The 26,755-nt window shown below is 30.0% G+C and overlaps 1 protein-coding gene and 1 long non-coding RNA gene across 7 annotated transcripts in view; one reads left to right on the top strand and one right to left on the bottom strand.

Moving 5' to 3' along the window:
* rsh (Rap GTPase activating protein radish) overlaps window positions 1-26,755 on the bottom strand; it is a 223,403-nt gene that overhangs the window by 40,942 nt on the left and 155,706 nt on the right. For 3 of the 5 annotated variants that reach the window (XM_040724920.2, XM_071893237.1, XM_071893236.1), the window contains 5 exons: window positions 15,602-15,775; window positions 13,601-13,962; window positions 4,870-4,998; window positions 4,572-4,659; window positions 3,745-4,003 (listed from right to left, as the gene is read on the bottom strand). In XM_040724920.2, coding sequence (XP_040580854.2) covers window positions 3,745-4,003; window positions 4,572-4,659; window positions 4,870-4,998; window positions 13,601-13,962; window positions 15,602-15,775 — 1,012 coding nt within the window. The remainder of the gene's footprint in view (window positions 1-3,744; window positions 4,004-4,571; window positions 4,660-4,869; window positions 4,999-13,600; window positions 13,963-15,601; window positions 15,776-26,755) is intronic. The other 2 variants (XM_071893238.1, XM_071893239.1) reach the window with 1 other exon arrangement.
* Window positions 23,489-26,501, top strand: LOC139907126 (uncharacterized). 2 transcript variants are annotated; one of them, XR_011783467.1, is made up of 7 exons: window positions 23,489-23,923; window positions 24,020-24,410; window positions 24,483-24,624; window positions 24,682-24,769; window positions 25,003-25,117; window positions 25,324-25,618; window positions 25,675-26,501. It is a non-coding gene; the product is annotated as an uncharacterized lncRNA (long non-coding RNA). The 2 variants fall into 2 exon arrangements; XR_011783466.1 differs by having other exon boundaries at window positions 23,493-23,923; window positions 25,003-25,107.

The raw sequence follows: 26,755 nt of genomic DNA, 5'->3' as shown, positions 1-26,755 counted from the left end.
ATCTATATATATACAGATAAAAATAATATAATTACTGCGTTAATTGATTACCTTCCATGAAATTTTTCAAAGCACACCACTTGCAAATCATTTGACTATGGAATGGTTTTGTATGAAATTATTTTTTTTAAATTAAGTAAGAGTGAAATTTCCTAATTCATTTCTAAATATTTCACAAGATGGGGAATCAAGTGTAAAATTAACCATATTCAAGTTATGTATGTAAACATATACGGTAACAATTTCTTTGGGCAAAGAATGATTGGTTTCACACTATGTATCAGCGGCGAAACCATGATAGGACCAAGGATAAGATAATACAAAATGTTTCAACATTTTTAAATAGTATAATAAAATTTTTTGGGTTCCTCCACAACCAATCTTATTCAATTGCCACGAATTAAAGTTTATACCCTATTTACTGTTATAAGGGGTTTAATTTCCAAATATAACTAATTAGTTGCAAAAAAAACCCCATGAAAATAACTGTTTGCTACAAATTTTTTTACTATATATTTAAAAATATAAATATTAATGGGGTTTCCTGAGGACATCGGGAAAACAAAGAAATATTGAAGAATACTATTACAACCAAAAAGAATGACTTTTCCCTTATGTATATATTTTACTTATTAAAAGTTTTGAAAAAATTGACTACAGTGGCTGTGCGTTAATATTTCACCTTTTATCAATATAAATAGTATGAAATATTTTCCGTGAATTTAATACATCATTTATACTTTTGAAGTTTGTGAAATTTATTTTACTTTAGTTCATTTCTCAACTTTCACCATTATTAAGAGAGAAAAAACATTAGGGTAGCAATTTTTATGGATCTTTGTAAAAGGGTTAGCTGATTTAAATCAAGTATTTGTTTATACTAAAAACATATACATAACAGAAATTATTCATTGAATTTTATAATTTTTTTTGCAAGTTTTTGATGATTTGGGATCAGTATTAGCCTTTAAATGCGGATTTAAACACAAAAAAAAAACAAAGGAGTCCAATTCAGTAGAATTGTTGAAGTTGCAAAAAAGTTTCATTTTAGTAATTATAATAATTGATTTAAACAGATGTTCTCTCTTATTAAGGGAAATAATACCACTTCAGGAAACATATCCTATAATTTAAACCTTTCAAGTTTTGATCTTTATGACACGCAGATTATTAGGCAATTTATAATTAGTTATTAATATTTTAGAGGTAGGAAAACTATCCCCAATTTAAATTGGTTTCATATCCAATGTATTTTAATAGTATTTATTGATTGGACTAAGTAATCTAATCCACTTATATATATTTCATTTCTAAACTTTTACTGCTTCTAAAATATTGATTACAATTTATAAATTAGTAAAATATTGATTACAATTTATAAATTAGTAAAATACTGATTACAATTTATAAATTAGTAAAATATTGATTTAATTTCGAAAAAGAATTACCGAACCTTTAACTTCATAATAATTATTCTATAAGAAAATTATAAGTTGAACGAAAAACATCAATCAAAATCGTATTTTTTAGACGGCAAATCTTTTTAAATTGTATACAAGGTTTATTCTTTATTTTTAGCTATAATATAAATCAAATTCAAAATTTATTAGCTTCTAAATAAGAACTTTTGTTTATCTTGATTGTTGTATGATTAGATACATTTCTTATTAAATGAATTCAAAATAACTTTATAAATTTTTATCTTTTGAATTTTGAATGTTTTTTATCAATTGTTATTTCCTTTAATTTTAATTTATACAGTTATTTCATTTCGAAATATGGTTCTAAATCAAAATTATACTCAAAAATAGGGATTTAAAAAAAGGCTCTTACAGCCAAACCTATTTTATTGAAAATTGTAAAGATAATTTTTGTGTTCTATGGCTTAAATAACAATAATGACTGTAGGTTTTATCCGGTGGATGTTCCAAAATCTGAAATTTATTGCATATTATAACATTTACTTAATGAAAATATAGTTTTATATTGCTTTAATATCCTATTTTTTTTTTTTTTTTTTTGGGGGGGAACTAAACACTTCAGGACAGTATTTGCGTTAAGATTTTACATAAATAACAGAAAGTGATAGATCAAATATATTTTATCTCAGTGACAACATGCATATCCGTCAGTGAAATGACGTAAAATGGATAAAAACCATATAAAATGGTGTAAGTTCTCAAATAAGCTATTACTATTAAATGCAAGAATTGCCGGGAATTTTTCGTAGTTATAAAACTAATAGAAGTCCTTAAAATCAGCAATTTTAGCTCATTGGAGTAGTACTTATCTAAGTACTTTATCTAAGGAGACAAGGAGGAGAAAATATAGTTGAGTATATATATGGTAAACGCCCTGGTAATAGATTTAAAGACCTATGTATACGTTGGAACCTTTGTTTATAATAGTTGAATAGCCCTGATCTATATTATATATTGCTACTTTTTTGAGCCGGAAGGATACAAATAAAAGAAAAAAGCATATAATTTGTAAATAACGCGAGCAGTAAAGAGTATTTGCTTATAAAAGAAAACACTGTAGTATCCAATGCAAAGGTGATACACTTAAAGCATTCAAATCCAAGGCAACCTACCTTGACTGTCGAAGGAAAAAGAAGAATTTGAAAGAAAAAAAATATTTATATATTTTTTTTTTTCAAATAGTCAATTTTCAAATTTTCAACTTTAAATAATATTGAAAGCTGTTATAAGTCCCACTTCTGTTATATATATTGAATAAATATATCTTTCATATCTACCATGTTTGAGTTGGTTTGACTTCAATCAGATTAAAATTAAATACATTATGTAAGGTAGTGAAAGACTTATAAGGTACCTGGTAACTCTGGACAATCAGTTATATTAATTGAGGATAAATATTAATTGTATGTAACTGATTAACTGTATTGAATATGAAGTTATATTTGGATAAAACTCTAAACAAAATTAATTTCGTGATTCAAAGATGAAACAATAAAATCATATTTTTATTATTATTTTCTGCTCCTTAAGATTTTTGCTGAGTAAGTTACTCTTATGAGATTATGAGTAAAATATTGATTATAAGTAACTAAAAGTATTTTCATAGAAAATCAATTTCAGTATTCCTACAGAGTTACTAAGGATTAAAGGAAGCCCTAATAAGAATACCATTTCCATATGAATAAAAACTTAATCAGCAATAAATTATAATTGACATAGATTTTACCTATTAATTAAACAAAAAATTGAATTTTTTGTGGAATCTGTAAATTTTTTATTTTTTTTATTTAATTTTTTGTGAAAGTTGTGGATTTTTGAAAAAAATTTAGATATCAAATTTTATACCTTAATTTTTTTATAAAAATTGTATATTTGAAATTAAATTTTTCAAATCTTTTTCAAAATATTGCATAAATCAAACCCCTAAAATATAAGCAAGTGGATGACCCTTCTAGTAGAATTGTTTCTTTTTTTTTATAAATCGTACCATCACTATTTTATACCTTCTTTGACGTACAAATCAAACCCTACATTTCCAAATCAATTAACATTTTTAGTCACACAACCTCCGTAATTAGAAAAGGAGAATTGATAGATTTTTAACATTATACTGTAACATAAATGTAGCTTTATGAAGTATGACGTTGAAAGATGGGTAATTTAATATTTCCCCCTCCTCAAAATATTTTCCATCGGTAGTTATAATATGTTCCCAAAAGTTTTAAACAACCCTGATACGTTGTAGTATGATCTTAGTGCTAACCTGAGTCGATTGGCGGCGGAAGTTACGCCTCCGAAGCATATCTTCATTTGAAGCCTCCATTCGAAAGCCACGTGCAATAAGAATCTCCTCAGTTGTGGACTGCCGTCTCATTTGATATCTATTTGAGTTAAGGTTTGGTCGACTCTCTGTGTCTTTAGGCGAATGCTCAATTGAACTATGGGCGGAAGATGATTCAGGTGAATTATGGTTTCTATATCTGTAGTGGATCTTCGCTCCATCTTCACTAAGGCATGATGACCTGAAAATAGTATTAGCTACTAAAGGATGTGTATTAGTTTTAAGTTGAAAATTCTAAGCTTCACTGTAGATATGAAAAAAAAACCTAAAAAGGTCATCATTACAACTCTGATAAACTGAAAAATGTTTGGAAGAAGAGCACTTTAGCTGGTATGATTTATTATAGGATGAGTCATAAGCAAGCAGTGGTTCCAGATTTATACATAGGCAATTGTCATTATCTACAAAATCAGAATTTAGAGTCACTGTGAAGCTTATATGACAGGAATTTGTTAAACATAAATATCACTCCGTATCTAGCTTAGACATAAGTAGAAATTACTCTCCTGTTGATCCTCAATTCTACTTTGAGTCCAATAAGGACTTTTAAAATGATAAATTCAGAAGAGTTCCTCAGTGGTATTCATCTTATATCATGAACATAATCATGTTTTCACTTCAAGAGTTCAAAAATAATAATAACAGCTTTTGAAAAATATTTCATACTGTTCATATTTCAAGCTAAAAGACATTTAACAAGAGCTTAGAATTTCCAGCTCTAGTTATTAGGGTACTATACTAGGTAATACCTTCGTAATTGACCTCCAGTCCTTCTACGTGGAGATTCTTCTCTCGAGTTTGAAGAGTCAGGTTTTGAATTACGTTTGCTTCCTCGACCTATTAAATATAAATAAATTTAATTAAGTATCAAAAATTTAATTTCTAAATATGAAATATTCAATCACTCTTCCGCACCACGGGAGCACCTGTGTCCCATAAATTTAATAATGATAATTACGCTTGTTTTTTAAAATTATTATGTTTTGTTTGTTTGAAATGTACATAGCGTATATAACAACTTCCTTTAATAAAATATTTATTTCAAACCTTCTTCATTAGAGGCAGAGTCCGGAGAAAGGGAGTCTCTTCGTGTTGGTCGATATTTATAATCTTTCATATCTACATCTACAGTCATATCAGGTGATAGAAATGGCCTCGATCCCCTTCGCCCACCACCTAAAAAGGGAATATATAAAAAAAATCATCTATATAATAGAAAATATAAGAAAGGTTGTGCGAGTAACTAAAAAAATATTCCGTGAATGAAGATAATTTTTTTTAGTAATATATTTTTAATTCTTTTATTACTTTTAATATTTCTAATTTAATATCAAAAAAATTAATTACATTGGATTTGATGTCTTTCTACATTGGTACAAATACATAAAAAAGATATTTGTAAATTGATGGTATAAACGTTATTTATAAATAAAAGGATTGTGGAGGGAAACACTTAGACTGAGACAAAGGTATATCAATAGTATACAAACCTTTTGTAGAAGCATTTATGTAAATGAAAAGATGGTAAAAGAAGCAAAATAAGAATTAGTGAGCACATATACGAAATATGTAGGTTCTGTGAGTTTTGTAATAAAATCTAAAATTAATTGAATCACAGTGAAAATAGGCTGAGCGATTAATCCAACAAATTATATTGTACATCATTTTTGTATACTAACACTTTTTGTGAGTTAATCGATTAGATGATATGAAAGCAGGGGGTGACTGAGGACAAATGTGGTGCGTCGACATAAAAACAATATTGAACTAAAATCTACAAAAGGGGGAAATCCCCATTAATTTTTTTACTTCAAATACAACAGAGTTTATGGTTTAGATCTTTTATTTGATTTAAAGTAGTGGTAGGATTGGTCTTATGTGGCCCTTTTTAAATAAATATATCAATTTATCATTTTTTTATAGGAATGATATATTTTTAGCTACTTTCAGTGCAATCTGCAGCACAGGGGAAAGGATACAAATGTAATTCGGAGTCAATTTTGAGAAAAATCATTCTAGCTTGCCTTATTATTGACATACCACATATATAATCTAAACATATTATTTGTTTTTTGTTTTTTTATGTAAAGGCAAGAGTTTAAAACAAAAGTAATGTTATTAATGTATAAAGCCAATGAGTATTTGGGATTTAAGGAATGTCCATATTTGTAGATGAAAGGACGAGGATAATAATCAGAAAAGGTTTTTGGTTTATTTTTTTCTTCTTTTTTTTCTAGTTCAATTGACAAATTTTAAAAATATATTGTAATCATAAAATACTTGATACCTAATCTAATCCAGACTCAACTATTATTTTACAAATTTTATATGAATAGGTTTTGAATATTAAAAATAAAAGTTTAACCCATTAGAGCAAAGAATCTAAAATATTTTCTGACTTTATAAATTTTAATTTATTAAAATAGTAACTTTTAAATAAAAAATGGATCTATAAGTCTTAACATTTGTACACAAAATACCTGATCATTACTTTAAAACCTTAAAAATGAAAAAAAATGTTGTTACTCCTATGTATGAATAAACGACAAATAATAATTATAAAAGTATTTATAACTGAAGAATATTAAAAATTAACAAAATGTATTGTAAATTAAAGGTTCCTAGAGATTATTTAAAAAAGAATCATAACAGAAATAGAGGAGGAACCCAAAACATTTTACGAGGAACAAGAACTATTGTATCAGACAGACAATTTTTAGACTCACCGATCATAAGTCATAATTTAAAAAAAATATATAATTTCATTCATTGAATCATTCTGAAATGGAACAAAATCCTCTTGGACAAGGGAAATCCCTAGAAAATGAAAACACAAGACGGAAATTCGAACAAATCAAATGTTTCTTCTTTTCTAAGGCCTGTAGAATAGCAAAAAAAAAAAATTAAAAGGTTTATCCCTGCCCCCCTCCCCCAATGTTTCGTATATTTAATAATAACTAAAAGTACCCTATATTAAATAAAAACAACTGGTCAAACTCCAATGTGACATTTGTAATAAAAATAAACTTTAGAGTAGAATAAATCTTAATTTTTTAACAATTTAAAGTATATTGTAGTTTTTTTCTAAGCATATTTGAAAGGTAAATTATAATCTAAAATTAGTTGGTTTAAATAATAAAATGAAAATATAATTCTTTGAACCTGTATTGAAATCCCAAGATTTGGTTGCAAAATTAGCTAGATGTATTATTTTTAGTGGTAGATTGCTCTAAGAAAACTAAAGAATGGAAGTTCTGTCGGTATTTTATAGTAATTACAACAGCTGAAATGACGTAGTTTCTAACTATGTTCTCAGCATAATCTCTTTCAATAAAAAGAGATAAAGTATGCTTAAAGTGATTTTAGGAAAAAAGGACAATGGAAAAATGTCGACGAAAAAATAGCAGGAGCATCGATTTCCTAGTATTATGCAAATGTTTGTTCGTCAATCCAAGAGTCTTGTCGAATATGAATAATCCATCATTTATAATAATATTATATTTGTTAACTGAGATTTAAGGGATTGACACTTCTTCCATTGGAACCGCTGTCGTATTTTTTTTATCTCAATATATATTATATTGGTGATAGTAATTATGTGAGTTTGAAGAATTTTGCCTGTTTTTCCATTTAGACACTTTTCATTTTTTTTTCTAACACCTTTTTTCCCTCCACTTTTTTTCTGTTCCATTTTTTATCTTCCCATTTCTTTCCTGACACTGCTTTAAGTAGGAGTTGTGTGGTTAGAACTTATATTGATAAGCTATATCCATCATTTTTTCTTTGTTTATCGTTTTTATATAATTCAATCCTAGCTATGAGTTAAAAATATCTATAAACATAGCTAAGACCGTAAGGATGAAGGATCATTGATTATTTAAAGAGATTTGGACAAATTAGAGTAAATAAACTAATTTGGTTATAAAGTATGAAGTAATGAAGATCTAACAAACATATAAACATCATGTTTCACCGACGTCACGCGGTTCCGTTCTGAAGTTAAAAATAGTAATTATTTCTTTTTAAATCGTCATGGTCTATGTTTCTTTTTCTTTCCAGTATTTCTATTTGTAAGACTACAAAATGAAGAAAGAAGATTCGACAAGATTATCTTATTTAATAAATAAATTTATAAATATGTGGGTTATTTTTCATGACAAAGTCAAATGTCCTAATCGAAACTTTAATGTTGTTTTGATTGTATTTTAATTATGAAGTCCATTGTTTGCCTACATTGTATTTATATGAATTTGTTTGACCAATTATTTGACTTTAGCATTCAATATCGAAGGGTTTTTGCCACTAAAACTGAGTCGCTCTAGGTATACGTAATATTGTCTTTTGTTTCATACACGCAAACTCAACAAAAATGAAACTTAATCATTTGATTACTATAATTTCGATAAAGTAATTACTTTATATTATATAATTATATTTGTATAAAACCATAAAACTTGTTGTAAAGACTATTTAAAATCAATATTGGAAAAGACCTCACAAGCAAAGAAGGAAGTGGGGGACACAACTTGAAAAGGGATTCTGAATTTTTGGGGGACCTGAAGAAGAAGATCAAGGAGGCAAAATCCATGAATCGCCTCTCTAACGAGTTTGACGTGGACGAGGGGACAATCAGGAGGGCTGTGAAGGAGGACTTGGGAGTGTCCTCTTACACAAGGGCCCCCACGCCACCTGTTGACAGATACTCTGAAGAAAAGGAGACTGTATGCAAAACCATCAAAACCCTCTCCAGAAAATTGAGCCTGAAAAAAAAAAAGATGGTGCACCCTCACATACATCGGCCCAATTCCAGAAGTTCTGCAGCAATAACATGGCTGATTTTTGGGACAAGGACATGTGGCCATCATCTTCGCCGGATTGGAACCCGTTGGACTTTGCTGTGTGGGTCACTTTGTAGAAGTAGACTAACCGGACATTCTACCCGAACGTGGACTCCCTGAAGACCGCCATTGAGAAGGAGTTGAGCAACTTGTCCGAGAAGTTCATCATCAACTCCTACAAGGCTTTCCGCCGCCGTGTGAAGGTTGTGATTACTGCTGAGGAAGCCATATTGAGTGAACATGTTCTCAAAGGTTGTGTCTCAAAATTTTGTGAAAAAAATTCAAAATTATTAGTCATTCAGTCTACGTTTAGCTTCGGAACCCTGTTATTAAATTATTTTTTTAAATATAACTCTATAAGGGCTATAAGAGCAATTACATGAATTTTCATGGAATTACAGTATTAAATATTAACTATTTCAAATATTCTATAAATGTTTACATTCTATTTACAAGCAAATTGCTCAAATTAAATAGGCAGAAGTAAAAGTGAAATGAAGAGCTTTCAAAGAAAAGTCGAATATTCCATTAAAGGTATATAACCAGACAATTGTTTTAGATGTTTTAAATATTAATATCATTAACTATTCTGATGAAAATTACAGTTTTTTACATTCTTTACATAAAGCACATGAACAAAATTCATGGTTCACATCTTAAAAGACTCATATATAATTTAAAACATAAAAATACGTCAAAATTAAAGGATTAAGTGAATTTACATATTTTAATTAAAACTGCTGCTCTTTGAAATGAATTAAATAGAGAAGCACAACTAATATACTCTGCGAAAAATCAAAGAAATTAATAGCATTCGAGTCTAACTGAGATCTTATATAATTTATTAATATAAAAATATCTTCGTTATAACTTTTTTTAAAGGAAATAGCCACTAAACTCTAAAGCAAATTCCTACAATTATCGTGATTAATAATGCAAATTCGTTAGTTTGTCGAAACCTTGTTTTTGAGTGTGCGCTGAAAATCATAGAATACTTGCCTATGTATATTATTTAAGAAATAACAATTTAGCAGCAAGTATGTGTTGTTAAAGGAAAGTACATATCTATATTATTAAAGCAAAGTTTGTTTGTGGATGCATAATAACTTTGAGCAATGTCAGGTAGTCCGCTAGTAAAATAATAATTCCATAAGAGTTTGGAAGAATTATCAACGACCAACTGATTTTGAGCCTATTTTTTAATAAAAGGTTGTGAGATACAATAAAGACAATCATTTGATATATATATCTAGGGATGGAAGTTTTGTATAAAAAAATACAATTTCTCATTCAAAAAGAAAAATGGTTGGTCCGTGTGCTCTATTTTATTTTTTGTTCATTCTTCAATGGATCATCGTGGTGATATTATATCCGTCCAAACGAAGAATGATCCACAATGTGATAGATAAATTGTTTTAAAAATGCCTTAAAAAATACATTTATATTTAAATATTATTTTCCCTGCACAAATGTTAATTAAAATGTAGATGGTTTCCCTAATAAGCAGTAATTCATTTTCTCTTAACAAAATTTGATGTTAACCAAGGTCTGCATTCAGGAATACCATAAGTTTTACTACCACTTTTTTCTTGTGTTCTCTAAAAATCCCATCCTTATATATATATATATATCTATAAAGAGTTGATCTTATCTAGTAGTAAACATTTTATTTTTTCAATCTTTCTAGAAATAAATTGAAACAAGAGGTTTTATAAAGACATTTATTTCACAAAATCATCTGATAATAAAGCTCGGCACAATTTTTTGTCCTGAAGACATGTCCCACTGAAGCTGAGACATTGTTTGGATATTCAGATGTGATGTAACGGCTATTCTGCTTATTTACAGTGGCATCAATGGTGAAATATTTTTAATTAGAAAAGGGGATAACTTTGCCGGAATTTTTGTGGGCTTTGAGAAAAATTATAATCTTAGTGTCTTAGCTTTTCAGAAATAAAACGTCTTGTTCTCCTCTTTGTAATTTTGCCCCAATATAATTCCGGATTGAAAATAATAAAATGTGTACCAGTAGATAATATTATCCCTCTATATAGAAGAATAACTCGTTTTACCTGAACTAATGCTATTATAAATCTAAAATGGTACTCCTCTTTATATTTGTAATTAATTTTCCCCAAAAATATCATACTACAAGTAGTTGATGTTAACGAGGGTACTAATTGAATAATGTCATAAGTCTCGCTTCCGCCTTCTCCTCGCGCTCAACAAAAAGTCTTGCCCCTGCTTATTTGGGACTGAAGGTTGAATACATTAGCTGGAAGGAATAGTTACATATCTAAAACGACGTAGTTATTATTATCCTTCAACTGTTTATCATATAATTAAATACATTTTTTGTACCTTCCTAATGAGTTAATATTAATTATCACTCAATACTTATGTATGAATGAGTCCGCCAAAAGAACACATTCGTACACACACAAAAAATAATTAAAAATCCTTCTCATTCCTTTGAATCTTCATATTGTCACCAATCCTTTTTAGTATGCTCCTTAATTATCTGGTTTTATTCAATTATTTATTTATTTTGATCAAGCTTTGTTTAGGATTTATTCGTATTTTTTGCGATTTTAAATATTGGGGCATTCAATTTAATTAACAGTTTTGTTTAAAAGGCATTCCCTTGTTTGTCTTTTGATTGCCTGGATTATTTATTTGATTAAATGTGAGGACTGATCCAAAATACTGTAGGTAAAAAAAAATATTGTAGCTATTATTTTCATAATACACCCAGCCTCATCCAAATTGATAACTACTCATTTGATTCTCCAAATTTCCATAAAATAATTGATACATCATAGAAATTTATATCAAAAATTTAAAAAAATTGTTTTTGCTATAAGAATGACAGTTTATATTTAGTAAAAAGCTCATGTAGTTAAGATTATTTTATAAAAATTTTATACTCATAAAAATATTTTGAGTACAAAATGGATAGAATAGTTTAAAAAATGATACAAATTTTAAACGACGTAATTATTATGATCGTTTAACTATTTATTAAATAATTAAATACATTTTATTTCTTACACACCTCACAAACCGCCTTATAAAAAACGATTATCAATAGCAGAGGGTAAAGTATGTCCGGTAATCTGCGGCCAAAAGTCAAACAAACTATCACGTAGCTTCTGCCTCAGTTCATAGATGCACCTGTGAATGGCCACTTTAGATAGACTGTGGAGTACACAACAAAGATCGGCTATAGACTTATAGACCCTCCCTTGACAATTTCATAAATTTATATTGTATACACATAAATGAATGTTTTCCTTCATTACAGCCTAATTTATCCTCTATTTTCAACTTTTGAATAATTTAAAAATACCAAATCCGGTTTAAGAGGTAACATACACTAAACAATCCCTTGCCTGATCGCTTAATACATGTTTTAGTACATATATTTTTAATAGAGGTTTAAGGTGTAAGTATAAAAGAAAAAGGATGTATATTTTTGTGTTTGTTTAAGCCCTCAAGATGGCTGAAACAAAAAATTTAGACGGCTGAACGCTGATGAAAACGCTCATTATAAATTTGAACTAAAAAATGTATTTGAATTAAAAAAACAGATCCTAGGAATAACTCACATTATTGATTCATTAACAGTTAATGTAAAATAATTTTATTTTTCTAATAAAATAGTGCTGAAAAACAGATGTAAAGATTGGACAAAGTGAGAGCAAGCATATTAAACTATTTGTACTTATATATACGTATGTAGACATATTCTGTGGGTGATGGACATCCCCTCAACTTTCTTAAAGTGCATTCAAAAGAAAATTAATTGTTATAGACCCTGATCAATTTTCAATTTATTCAAAAAATGTTTTTGGAACTGTTGCTTGTTGTGTGGTCAATTAAATATTTTTTTAGAAAGTAAAAATTATCCTATGCAACAAAATTCCAATCTTAAAACGCTTAAATCTACACTGATTATTGTTATTGAAGCCCTAGAAAGCAAAACTATCCTAAAAATCTTCAATAAAAATAATAAATATTGGGGGACTAAAGTTTCCAAATTAAATATAACTAATTTATATTGCTAATTGCAATGAGTAAATAATATTTTAGAAGATTAATGCCATTCTAAATGTATTTCATATCTAATGTATTTGGATAGTTTTCAGATTATTCCTTAGTTTTAGCTACTTAGAAGTCATATTCTACGATTCAAAGTAATATACATACATATATATTTAAAATATTGTTTTGAATCTAGAAACTTTATTTATTTATCTTTTTTTAAGAACTTTTATGATTTTTCAGGGCAAAAGGTATGACGGAATTATGAAAATGTTTGATTTTTCAATAAATAAAAATACAACTAAAAACTATGTTGGCACCATCTTAATTAAAAGGTCAAAAGTAATTACAAAATTGTTAACAAAAGTAATCAAAGCACCCTGAAAATAGATGTTTATTTCTTTAACGACTGCAATAATTTTTTTATTTTTTATTGCTACGTATCTTCTGTGAGGATTAAACCTCATTTGTCGAAATTGATCTATTCTAAAGTAAAAATATGATCCATTTTATCCAAAAAAATTATTATAAAAGAGGTACACAATTTTGTGAATCTATAATTTATGGGGAATTGTATTTCCACTACCCCCCCATCAAAAAAAAAGTAAAGTTTGGCCAGGACTGATTTGGTGTCATCAAATATTTTTTTTTTTTTTTTGATTAACTGGGTTTTAGAGGGATTTCCCTAAATTATCCATAGGTTACAGCTTTTTCTATATAAGCATATATAAGTAAATTTCTTTTGGTCATAGTAATTGCTTGCTCAAAGGATGGACATAAAGGAAAACGAAGAAAAACCTCGTGGCCAAAACAAAAGTTTTATATAAATATATTAAACAAAGAAACTATTTTATAAAATAATCATTTTAAGGGATCTCAGTCATGCCTGATCTCACCTTTAGCCTTTTCCAGAGATTCATTAACGCTAAGTGCCCAAGGTTCATGTCTTTTTTTAAAGGTTGAACTTATGCTCCTGGAATTGTTATGGTAATCAGGAGGAGGATGTAGGAATTTATTTGTTCCATTCGTTTCAAAGACAATGAGTTCATCACGAACATCATTTACAACATTTACACTTTCCTGAATTCCATTTTCCTTTTCATCATCCCAAATTGGAAGTAAATTATTACCTGTTAAACCGTTCGATGGAGGACGAACTGAAAGTATTTCATCATAGGCAGTACTTTGACGACGAAGTCCTCGTTTTGTTATAGGTTTAGCCGATTCTGGATCGTTTGGTATTGATGTAGGTTTCAGGCTTTGGTAAATTTTAGAGAAAATAAATGTATGAATGTAGTTAACAAGTTTGGATTTTATACACTAGCATGGTTTGTTCTTAAATTGAAAAAAAAAATCGTTTACAACTTCTGCAGAAAGTTATCATTTGGTAAGAAAATAAATAATGCAAAATTTCATTGTTCTACGATCAAAGTTTGAGAAAAAATGCAAAGATTCCGTATTTAGTCAATACGTATAAAAAAAAGTAATATTTGTTTTTTTGCATTATATAATTTTGATATACATTTGTTATTAACTATAAAAAGTATTCTTAAAGTTGTTTACTAAAGCTACCCTTAGAAAAAAAAATCAAGAATAACATAATCAAATTTTGACGGTTTTTTTTTTTTTCACATTATTAAATTGGCCAAAAAATAGCTTAAATATACAATTAAGGGAAATAAGAAGGCAGATTCTTTTTCAATATATACAATTTATTTTCTTATTTAATAAATCTTTTTTTTTTTCCTTGTCTTATAAGCCACGTAGCAAAATGTGTATCTACGCCAAATCATCAAAATTCAATACTAAAATAAGAACAACTTTCAATTAAAATAGATACTTTGAATGATTGTTTCAACTTATGGCTAACATATGATCTTTTATAATTTTTGTAAATAATCCCATAACAGAAAATCCGTTTTATAAGATGAGTTTAGGGATTGATTTTTGAAGAAGTATTCTACTAAATATCCGGAGCAACTCTTTCAATACAGTGAAATAGAGTCATTAATACATTTGCAGGAATTACTTCCAAGTCAATCCTTAATTCTAGTCTTTCTCTAACAAATACTTTTTGTCATAACAAATGAAATACTTAAATAAGATACTTTTGTCTAATTTTAAATATTTGTTTTATTTCAACATTGAAAATCAAACAGAAGCATCCCAAATCAAATCTTTCATTATATCTCATATATAAAGAGATATCGACTTTTAGTAAAACTTTAGATTACAAGTAGTAGAAGAGACAGATAATATATTAATTATACTTTGTACTCAACATAATTACTAATAAGAATCTGTGAAGGTCCATAGTATTAATTGAAAAATAAAATAAAAAGTGATTACTAAATTCATCGTATAAATCACCCTACTTATGCATAAATCTTTATTGAAGAATATATGTCATGCAAAGGCTGAAAAAAAAGTACAAGTATATATTACGATTGCAACATGTACTTTTTTTAGGATTAAAATTATGATGATTTTGGGTTAATATTTATTATACGACTTTATTTATAAATATAGGAGAAACAAGGATGTGTTGAAGAATAAAATATACAGTAGGTATATATTGACTAAGAGCCTGCCATTTTATTTTATCCATAAAAAGGATGAGGTTACGCCCTAGATCTGGTATCCCTTATATTAATTATTGAACCAATATTATCATTTAGCAAGTTGTATTATTATTTATCGCAAGACGGCGCCACACTAGCTCTAACTAATATAAGTAAACAATACTCATACACATTCATGATGAATGTTGTATTGAAATACAGCGTATTTAGATGTTGAAATTGTAGCTTCTGCAATCTGCTTATACAAGTTACAACTCGTACAAGATCGCCACCTCTACAATCTGTCAAATGTTTTTTTTAAAGTATTCATTTTACCTTTCCTTTCGTGGGGAAGGGGTTTGTGGAGATTCATCAGTAGAGTGTTTCGATTTAAATTTGTTCCGTTCCTCTGGAGCATAAGGTATTTTTTCATCTCCTAAACTTGAATATCGAGTGGGACTAGTTGTTGTAATTATTTCACAGTCTGGAGATACTGGACTGAGGGTGCCCCTGTAATTGAACAAAATATATTTAGAATAAATTAATATTAATGTATGAAGAAGTAAAATCGAATTATTTGTACTCTACTGAGTAAGAAGCTGAGAGACAATTTGAATTAAAATGATATTGAAATTAAATATGCAGATTAACTTTCATATAGGACAAAAAAATAATTAAATTTTGTTCACTAATTTGTTCAATTAATAAATATATGTACATAATTATTAGAGTTAAGATTGACTTTTTTTTTTTTTCGGTTTGGCCTTAATTTATTTTTTCTCAACCGATTTTTCGGTCCAGACCATGGACTGATTTTTTCGGTACCCCTTTATGTATTGATTTTTTTTCGATCTCAATTTATTGACCAATTTTTTTGGTCTTAACAATTGTTATACAAAGTATTAATTATAATATGTATAAAAAATTGAACACATTTTTGATTTGTGCTATACATACGTACACAAGGTTTGGTAAAAACAAATTCATTAAATTTAAATCCTTGGCAATCAAAACTGTGCTTACATGATGGACGGGCCCGACAATTTCTCTTATTTTATCCACAGTATCGACAATTGTCCTTTCAGAGCGTGGTGCATCTTAGAAATAAAAACTACCGGAACGATTCGACAATAACAAAATTGTGCATGATTGGTTGTCACAATATCAGGAACATAAACAATATTCAAATTTTAATTATCCTGCCTTGTGTTTAACACTTGATCGAATAAAATCTGTACAATATGCCGGATTTTCTCTTTGCTGGTGTCCATCCTTGATGCACCCTCAAACAATCACAAAAATGTTTTTATTTTCTGGGAAATCTTATCTTTGTAGCACCATCTAGAGAAGAACAGATCGCACTTATACAACATGAGATATACATTACTAAAGCCATCTATCGGAAAAATAGGGGATTTCTTTTTACTACGCCTATTATTTTTCATTCTCATTTTATCATTATCAAAAATAATTTGGTTTTTTCATGTTCTAATTTTTTTGATTATGTAACCCCACCCACAATAAAAAACTTAAATAGTAAGTGATGAAATAGCAAATTTTTGGTAGAGTTGGGAATAGTTTAATTAGTTATGATTTCAAAACTCAAACTGCAGGCTAAAAGCTAAATCTATCTTATATGGTAATTATAATAATTAAATCAAGTTTATATTATCAAATAATTAAATGTAGGATTTTCTCGGAAATTCCCGTATTGTAAAAACCCAGAAAAATCAAGGGAAAATGAAACCTCAGGATTTCTTAAATTGTATTCCCTAGTATCCATATATCTTACTAAGAATAATTATCTCGTAGCATGTGTATTTGAGATTATTCATAATAATGGATATAGATAAACATTAATATATTGCATTATTTTGTTCTGAGACTTTTAGGGACACATACAAATGCAGAGAAGACCAAAAACAGTTGCAACAGGATCGGTGTTATAGGAATGCAGACTGAAAACACTTTTCCTGCTCTTGAATAAAGTCCCGCACTGGATATAACTTTCTAGAAATTTAAATATATACACTTAAAATACAATTTGATAAAAAAGGTCATTTCAAAAGATTAAAAGAAATATTAATTTAAAAAATATAAAATGGACATAATTTATTTATTGCTCCCTGGCTATGAAGACAGTTACAATATTTATTGGATTGCATTCAGAGACCAAGTGACAGGAGGGCCCTTGGGATCATTTTGTTATGAATCTGTAATGTAGGGGCGATAAAATTTACATATATCACATATATCCTGTGAAAGTTGTACAACGCCACCAGAGGTCGTATTTGAATGCAATTTATTGGAAAAACTATCGACTCTTTTAATCAATCTTCGGCGAAATTTCGTCAACACTTAACTAATGTTTCAAGTTCTGACCTATTTGTGTGAGTCCATCTACTATAGGCTATTTTACCAATCATATTATCTTCCAAAATCTGCAAAATTATATTTTTAATTTTGCCAACCCACAATCCACTTTGACGGAGTCAGCATTCTATAGAAGGAGGATTACATTGGAGAATAATGATGAAATCATCGAGTGATTGCAGTCTAACATTATGATATTCTGACTTCTACATCCAACACAATTTACTAAAATTAGTTCCATGGAATGACCTTCATATTTTTGTGAATTTGGCAAAGGCATACAGAATGCGTCACAGAGCTTCCGACTACACACATTCATTATGTCTAAGCTTTGCACACTTCCACAACCAATTTTTTTAATATTGTAGATATGTTTGTTTGTAGAGGTGAAGAGCCTCGTGTTGGTTACATAATATGAGGTGCTTTTGTTCATGATCTTCGTTCCATTCTTATAAACACTCACAGTATCTTTTAATACTGGCATTATCCTGCTCACATCTTCGGATTTATAAAGGTTGATCACGTCTTAGACAGCATGTTTATCAATTATGTAGCCCCTTTTTAGATTTGGATCCACCTAAATTCCTTTGTTCATGGTTAACTTCTTGACAAATGGATATGTTTTGTTGAAAGTATGATGGATTTTCCTTATAGACCAAATATGCAAAACGATAGTCAAGACCTTGATTTTTTTGTAGACTTATTAAATTGATCCTGTAAATTTTTAATCAGTTGATCAATCTCTTGGGCTTTTAATGCGTTTGTAGTTTCTTTGTCACCATTTATATCTTGAACTGAATCCATCTACCCATAATATTTATTAATATGTTTTGAATGGCTTTTTGTGCCATTTCTTGGACATATTTTGATGTCAAATGACTAACCTTTTTGTAGGACTATTCCCCCATGCAAATTAACATTTATTTAAGATGGATAGGTCAAAGAAGACTAAAATTTTAGATGTGTAAAATCCGGCAGGGCTGACTTAGATAATTTCACTGTATCTACAAAAACTATTCGTCGAAACAGGATTATCTCAAGATATGAAATTAATTAAAATTATATGTCATTATTCATTGGAGATCCTTCCTCATATTCTGCACTACACTGGGGTTTCAAAATGTTGAGATATTTTCATGGATCCAACCCAGATAAATTCAAGGAAATCTGTTGGGAGTGCTAGTGATTTGCAGCTCAACAAGAGAATGCTAAGCCAATGCACTAATAGATCTATTACAGGCATAAAAATCTTTTTCGAGCTTCTCAAATCTTAAAGCATAGTAAAAAATGCAGAGACATATCAAAATTCAAAAAAGTATATTTTTGAATAGTTCTAATATATTATGTGGATGATAGGTCTTCAGGTCCGATGGAAAGAAGTATCCACCCATCGGAACAACGAGAAGGTCACCTCTCAAGTCTATATCACGCTAATTTGGAAACAGGTATTTCCATGGATCAAGAAGGAATGCAGGGGTTTGTATAGTGTTCCAAAAAGATGGAGTTCTCTATCACAGGAGCCAAAAGGCCCAAAATTTCTTAAAGTTAACTTGAGGCTCTTTGCTCTAATAACATGTGACTTCCCAGTTCCCCTGATCTAATTCTTTGGTTTATTTCATCTAGGCAAGGGTTGATGGAGCTGTCTGCAACAAACCTCGCAGGTCTTTGAGATCTGTGTGTCCGACATCAAAGAGGCATGGACAATCTTTGTACAAGACACCATCCCTCATTGAGGCTGAGGGAGGCCATGTTGCATACAAAATGTCGATTTCAGTTATAAATAAATGAGAATATACTTAATTTTGTTCATACTGTCTACCAGAAGTATTTTTTAATAATGCTGCAAATCAGAATCAGTGTAAACCGAAATATGACACATAGGGTACATATTATTTATGTCTGGGTCTGAGTCAATCCATCTCCGGATAATTGACTTAAAAACAAAATGTGCTAAAACTATCTCAAGTCTCCCCTATTTGAAAGATATATTACCATAGTAATGAAAATAAAAAATCCTCTTTTATAGTTTATACTTTTGAAAACTTACACATGAATATAATGAAAAATGCACTAAACTTCATTCATGCTTACAAATGAATTTTAAACATACATTAAACACCATTTGAATGTCAATCCCTCTTGTTTTATAAATATGTATGAACAACATTGTGCTATAATATTAATCATATTTTTTCTGCATTTATACAAATGCATGCACCAAAGAGTATTATTTTGTAGAAAGATATTTCTCTAACATTCTCTATCTACAATAGAGTGATTAAAATTAAATAGTATAAAAGTGCCCTTTGAACCTTAAAATATGACACGTTTAAAAGTTACATAAATTGTTTTTGCTTCACTTCAAAGTTTGTTTATCACTAATATTTTCTGATTCGATATTTTACATATTATTATGTATATGTACACGTATGCCCGGAAACAAATTGTTTTGTACTGTAACTATTGGCTGGTTAATATTTTAATTGATCGAATAGACTTGGGGATTAACTACATTACAAACGAGTTTTATTTGTTCACATATGTTCAATGCAATCATGTTATAAGCTTTCATTCATAATTTTTGCTGGATTGATTCATAAAACTAAAGAGATTTTTTTTTTTAAATTGCAAATTATAATTCAATCACATTTATTTTTGATTACCTTTTCACAGTGTTATTTAGATAACATATGAATAAATGAATAAAAAAACATCTCCTCCACTGCAATACACTTAGGAATGAGTATTTTGAGTTCTTTTGAACTCTTTTTTGACAAATTATTTAAATAAATATATTTTTTACCAAATAAGGGATATAGGAGAGTTCACCGCGCTTTCTCGCCCCCCCCTTCCCCCAAGTTTACGTCCCCCTTTTTGCTACAAGGAAAACTCATTCTTTGACAAATTTATCTCGATAAAAAATCATGGAGAAATAGTTGATCCCAAAATAAGTACATCACAGAAAAAGGTCACATATTTATTGAATATGTTTTTTTAATTATTAGAAGCAGTAAAATGAGAAAATTTGCTGGTAGAGTTCAAAATGAATTTAAAAAATAATATTAATTAAAAGTCTGGATAATTTGAGAAATCGCCAAAATGAGTAATTATATCATAAGTAATATTGATATATTCAATTTAGAGAAATACAAATATCCTAATGCTATGTAGTAAATGGTCGTATCAGATGTGAAGGGTTAAAGTGAGTGTTTCGTTAAAAATAATTTATTATTTAAATATATAACTTTTTTACTAGGATAATGAGTAAATTATTGAATGATCTTTGTATTAAAAACTATAATAGAATACGAGGTACATCATAGTTGATTTTTTTTCATTCAGATATAAATGATATATCAGTCTGGTCCTGATAAATTTTTTTGAGTCCTACGACCAGTCCTTATCGGTATTTAAAATAACTATAAAAGCTGAAATGACGTACTTTCTAACAATTTCCTTTCAGCTATTCAACATAACTTCTTTCGAAGATTAGATAGATTATTCTTAAATAAGGAGGTGTGTGGCTAGAACTAATTATTATAAGTTGCAGCTATCATTTTTTATTTTTTTATTTCTTTGGCTATGATTAAAGAATATTTTTAGAGATAGCTAGGACCGTAAGACTGAAGAACCAAGGTATCAGTCCTTCGGAAACTTGAATAGTGAAACAGATCTAACCAATAAAAAACATAAGAGTATAAAAAGAAAGATTGATTAGGCAATCAGTCCCAGGAATGATCCAACAATCTGGAGGGATTTGTCTTTAGGTGAAAAGAGGGAAATGAACTCTCCAGGGGCAAAAAGAGCGCGGTGTACATTCTGTAAATGTATAATAATATAAAACTAGATAAATGTAATCAGACAGACATAAAATGTTTCTTAATTACTTAATCTAAAACTTTTCTCGTTATGCTATGTTTCTCCCATTTTGGAAAGGCTTTTACTCTTTTAAAATTATTTTTTTCATCTCTCCCCTCCCCTCCTTCTCAAAATATCACCTTGGTATAAAAATAAGATATTTTGACACGCACATCGAATATCAATTTTTATATAGGACTTTATTTACTTATTTACAAAATTACACGTCATATATTTTTATCAATGAATTAATTGTCAATTTGACAATAAAATAATAATACATATGCTCCTCAATCATCCCAGACTTAGATTATTTTCGATATGAATTCAATGATATTGAGTCGTATCTTTCAAGTATTTATAAATGATCAAACAGTATTTATTTATTAGACTTCTTTGTTTAGATTACCCAGTGTTGTTCAAATCATACTTTTACCTAATAAAATAAGTTTTTGTGTTTCAAAGAAAGATGAATTTCTTCAAAGTAATTTTGCTATATAGGGTAACTTTTTTAATGCTCGAAAAAATAGCCTGTTGCAAGTACTCTTGGTCTTTCTTACTTTTATACTACTTGAGTCGCAAGCACGAGTCTCCAGTTCTGGATCATAACCATTTATGGTCCTTCTAATTCTTTCTAAAAAGTTGATTATATTGATATTTGTAACATTATTAATAATTATAATATTCACAAAAATATAAGAAGAAGATATGGTCTTACATAAAAACTCTGATTCTAAGTTGCAAATTTTATGTTCTTTGATAGGTATTTCCTTAATCAAATTAAGGAAATAATTTGGAGAAGTTTTGGGATCCCTCTTTGGGCGACTTAAATGTAACTATGAATATTATTGATGATTTCACATTTTATGTAATTGTTTGTATATCATATCGCCAACGACAAAATGATTAACTTTCTTCATTATTACAAAATATCGTCCCTCAAAATAATTTATATTCAAATTATCGAGAAAAAGTTGACAAAAATTATTTTTTTATTTCACAATACTGGGTGGTTCATTGAAATCTGACCACTTATTAATTCAATAATTAAGGAGGGGTGAGTGATTTAAAATAATTTATATTTCGATATATTAAAGTATCGACCATTAGTTACAAAACAAAACAACCCAAAGCTCTCTAACTTACGTACAAGTAGAGAAATTGACACTTGAACGTGATCAAAGAATTTCCACTCGCACAATGCAGTTGGCTGTCACCAGGACCTACGTCTACGCAGTCAACATGCCCAAAACCGTTAAAGAGGAAGATGGAATCTGTCAAAAAGGCCAAACTTGACCTGGCGGAATGAAATAAAACAGCCCCAGAGAATCCTGGGGTTTTCAATGATTCTTTAGAACTCAATTTTTGCAACCCTGACTACAAATCTCTCGACTACAAATTTTGTGTAAATGTCGAGGAGAAGGGCATTATTGTTCAAATCCAAACGCCAAGGCCCTCAAAACCACCGTCATCCAGCACTGTACGCCATGATAGATGACTACATCTGTAGCAGGTGCCCGACTTTCTGCCACCGTCTAGAATCCATCATTGCCACTAAGGGTGGCTACATTAATGATTAAGCGATTTCAAGCACACATCTATCTAAAGTATTAATTTTGTTAAAATGTTGTTAATATATAAATTATATTTTTTTTTTTGCAGTTTAAAGTGTTCAGATTTTAATGAACAACTCAGTAATCTCAATTATAATGCATATTCCTTTAAAACATTAAATGATAATAATCTTACAAAATTTATAGTAAGTGGTGGCTGTAGATTTGCTTTATTTACGAGAAAAAGGGTTTGTTGTAACTCTCCCGTGATTGTGCATCATATGAAGTATTTAAAGTTCAAATATCTACTGATTAAATCCTAGATAAATGATAATAATAACAAGAAGAAGTGATCAACTTGATCAAATCAAACTTCAACAGTACTCCCCTTGGACGAAAGAAAAAGAAGAAGAAAAAAAAACAATTTTTTTTTCTCATTGTCTAGTACAAAAGAAAATAAACAATAGATCACACAAACAATATATACATAAAAACAAGAGTAATTAATTTATAAAATGGATCTTGTAACGAGCACAGTTGGAAATTCTGGTAGGATCCTGGCGATTCCAAAAGCAGGACGGAGTCTATCTTTTGGACCTAGCCGCCCAGGTCCAATTTAAAATAACGATCGTATTTTCCAAGGATTTTAAAAGGACCCAAGAAGGTTGGAGAAAGAGATTCTCTGATTGGCTTATTTTTAACAAAAACGTAGTCAGCCTTTCTCAGACGATTGTCGAACGTTTCTCTCTGGGTTACTCGTGGGGGAACGTGAGCCACCTTCTCCATCGTCTCGAAGAGGCGCCCCACATCGGCATCTATCTTAGGAATAGGATACAAATCGAAGAAGCCTGAAGCCAAAGATCCAGAGCTACCAGTATGTAACTTTAGATCTTTGATCCATTGGTACTGAATTCCTCAATACCCACAAAACAACAGGCAGATCATTCATCCAATTTTCTTTCTCTTCTAGTATTCGTACAACGAGCCCAGTTTTTAGCGATCTGTGGAACCGTTCAATAAGCCTGTTTGATTCAGGATGATATGATGTGGTTGTCCTATTAACGGTTCCATGTTCCCTGCAAACACACGTCCAAATTGCACTTGTGAATTGCGTACCTGTCTGACACAATGATGTCAGGTACTCCAAATCTTGATATCCAACCGTCCAAGAAAACTCCAGCCACTGTACTAGAGGTGATATTAGGAATGGAATTAAAATCACTTCCGGCCACCTTGTATACTGATCCATCACAGTCAGGGCATAGCGCTGTCCTTTGACGAGTGTGAACGGGCCAATTATATCAATGTGGAGGAAGGCAAGTCTCGCTGATGGTGGATCGAAAAAGGAAGTGGGCTTGGAGGTTCTAAAAGGCTTCGTTTTTGACATGCGATGCATTCTTCAGTAAATTTTTTAATATCAGAACGTAATTTAGGCCAAGCATAGAAAAGTGATACCCTTCTTAATCCCTTAGAATACCGGATGATTATCTTTGTGGTTTGAATGAATAATTCGTCGGAGAAGTTCTGGAGAGGGCACTACGACACGAAATAAGTCTTCGTTGCCGAAGACTGCAAGTAAAGTTACTAAAACACACTTGAGATAAGGTCTAACTTTAAAATTTAACAATTTAGGGTCATGGAGTCTTTGATCTTCAATGACATCCTGAAGAAAATTGGGACTAATTTGATGTTGTTGACATTTCTCGAAAGAATACCCGCGGTGAGGTTTTAAATTTCCTGAAACATGCTCAATCCTGCAATTAAACTCTGCTACATATGCAAATGTACGGATTTGTCTTGGAGTCCAGGAGGGTTTGTGGATGTCTATCGACGACACTAAAGGGTTATGACCTATGAATACTCTAAAATTTTGTCCAACCAGAAAATGTTTAATGCTTTCCTTAATAGCAAGTAATTCCCTATCAAAAGTTGAATATTTCTTTTGCGTTTCAGATAAGGCTTTATACAAAAATGCTAGTGGTTGCCAGCGCCCATTCACTTTCTGTTCCAGAACGGCTCCCATTCCAGTATCAGACGCATCTGTTGTAAGGGCTAAAGGTAACGAGTTGTCCAAGAATGAAAATTGAGAACTTGAAGATCAACTGTGTTTTTTACCTTGAAATGCTCTTTCCCATTCATCATTCCATATGAATTTAAATTTTTTCTTAAAAATTGGATATAACATCACTGTCCATTTTGACAAATTTTTGATGAATTGTGAATAGAATTGAGCCATACCTAAAAATATCTGTAAATCATCGTTCGATTTTGGAGATGAAATTCTTGCAATAGCTTCAACTTTCGATTTAAGAGGTTTAAACACCTCCAGTGAAATAGAATGTCCGAGGAACTCAACAGAGTCCCACTTATGAGCTGCCAATGTTCACCCCTTCTCCGAAAAGCAATCAATATATCATCAAGATACACGAAGACATTTTTAATTCCCCTCAAAACAGAATCGGAGAGTCGTTGGAATGTCTGTTTTTAAGCCCAAGTGTTATTCTCAAGTACTCATAAAACCCAAATGGGGTAATTATAGTTGTTTTACTGGTGGAGTCTTCACTCATGGGTATTTGATTGTAAGCTCTCTGCAAGTCCATTTTACTAAAATTTCATCCCTCTAAGGTTGGCCACGAAATCCCTTAAATTTGGAAGAGGAACCGATCTAGATCCGTCATGTTATTTAATTGACGATAATCTGCACACCTTCCCCAGCCTCCTTTGGCTTTACGTACTACATGAATCGCGGATGAAAAATTTGAAGGAGATGGACGAATTATTCCCTTTTCTAGATGTCCATCAATTTAGTTTTTAACAAAATTGAGTTTAACACCATCCAGCTTGCGGTATTTTGCAAAGCCCTTAGTTTCGATGTGATGTTCAACTCCATGAGCTGGGTAAGATTCAGCGAATTTTTTATCATCGCAAACTTCAGGGTATTGAGATTGAAACTATTGGGCTTCTCATAATTCTGAAATGACGCATGGATCATTAAAAAACATTTTCTTGTTGAATAAGTCAATATTAATTTTGTAGAAATGAAGAAAATCACCCCCTAAAATAGGGCGGCCTCTAGATACAACAATAAATTTCCATTGGAAAGTTCATAGATTTTCTATTTGCACCCTTAGAGTTTTAGTACCGAGAACTTCTACTGGATTCCCTCCATAACCAAAGATAGTTGGCATTTTAACATTAATGAAATCTTTACCATTCGTCGGGGATATAACGGATACCTGGGCACCCGTATCTACAAGAAAAAGGATTGAATTTATATTGTCTTCAATTAATAAGGAATTTGAAGGATTATTTAATGCTTCGGTCCCATGCAACCGAGGACAATTTAGTGTTTTTTGAATCAATGAATTAAAATGACAATCAGGACCAGAGCACACAGTTGCATTCAACCCAAATTTTGAATGATAATAACAAATTTTTTTAAATTTTGCAGATGTTGAGTACTTCGAAAAAGCTCATCTAGGTATCTTCTTAATCAAAGGTGTGACAGTGGGAGAAGAAGATGGATCCTCGACAGTAGAAATGGAAGTGTTACTGACTTCCTTCGCAGCCGTACACATTTCTGCTAAATTCTTAGTTGTAAGTGTTTATTGTGCTCTTAAATATCCCTGTTGTTCCTTTGGAGCGTTCCTTAATAAGAGGCACTCTTTAATCACACTTTTACGTAAATTCTTTAGGTATTCCTCGT

This window comes from Lepeophtheirus salmonis, chromosome 14 (genome assembly GCF_016086655.4).
Source record: "Lepeophtheirus salmonis chromosome 14, UVic_Lsal_1.4, whole genome shotgun sequence".
Classification (NCBI taxonomy): Eukaryota; Metazoa; Arthropoda; class Copepoda; order Siphonostomatoida; family Caligidae; genus Lepeophtheirus; species Lepeophtheirus salmonis.
This window is presented reverse-complemented; position numbering and strand designations above follow the sequence as displayed.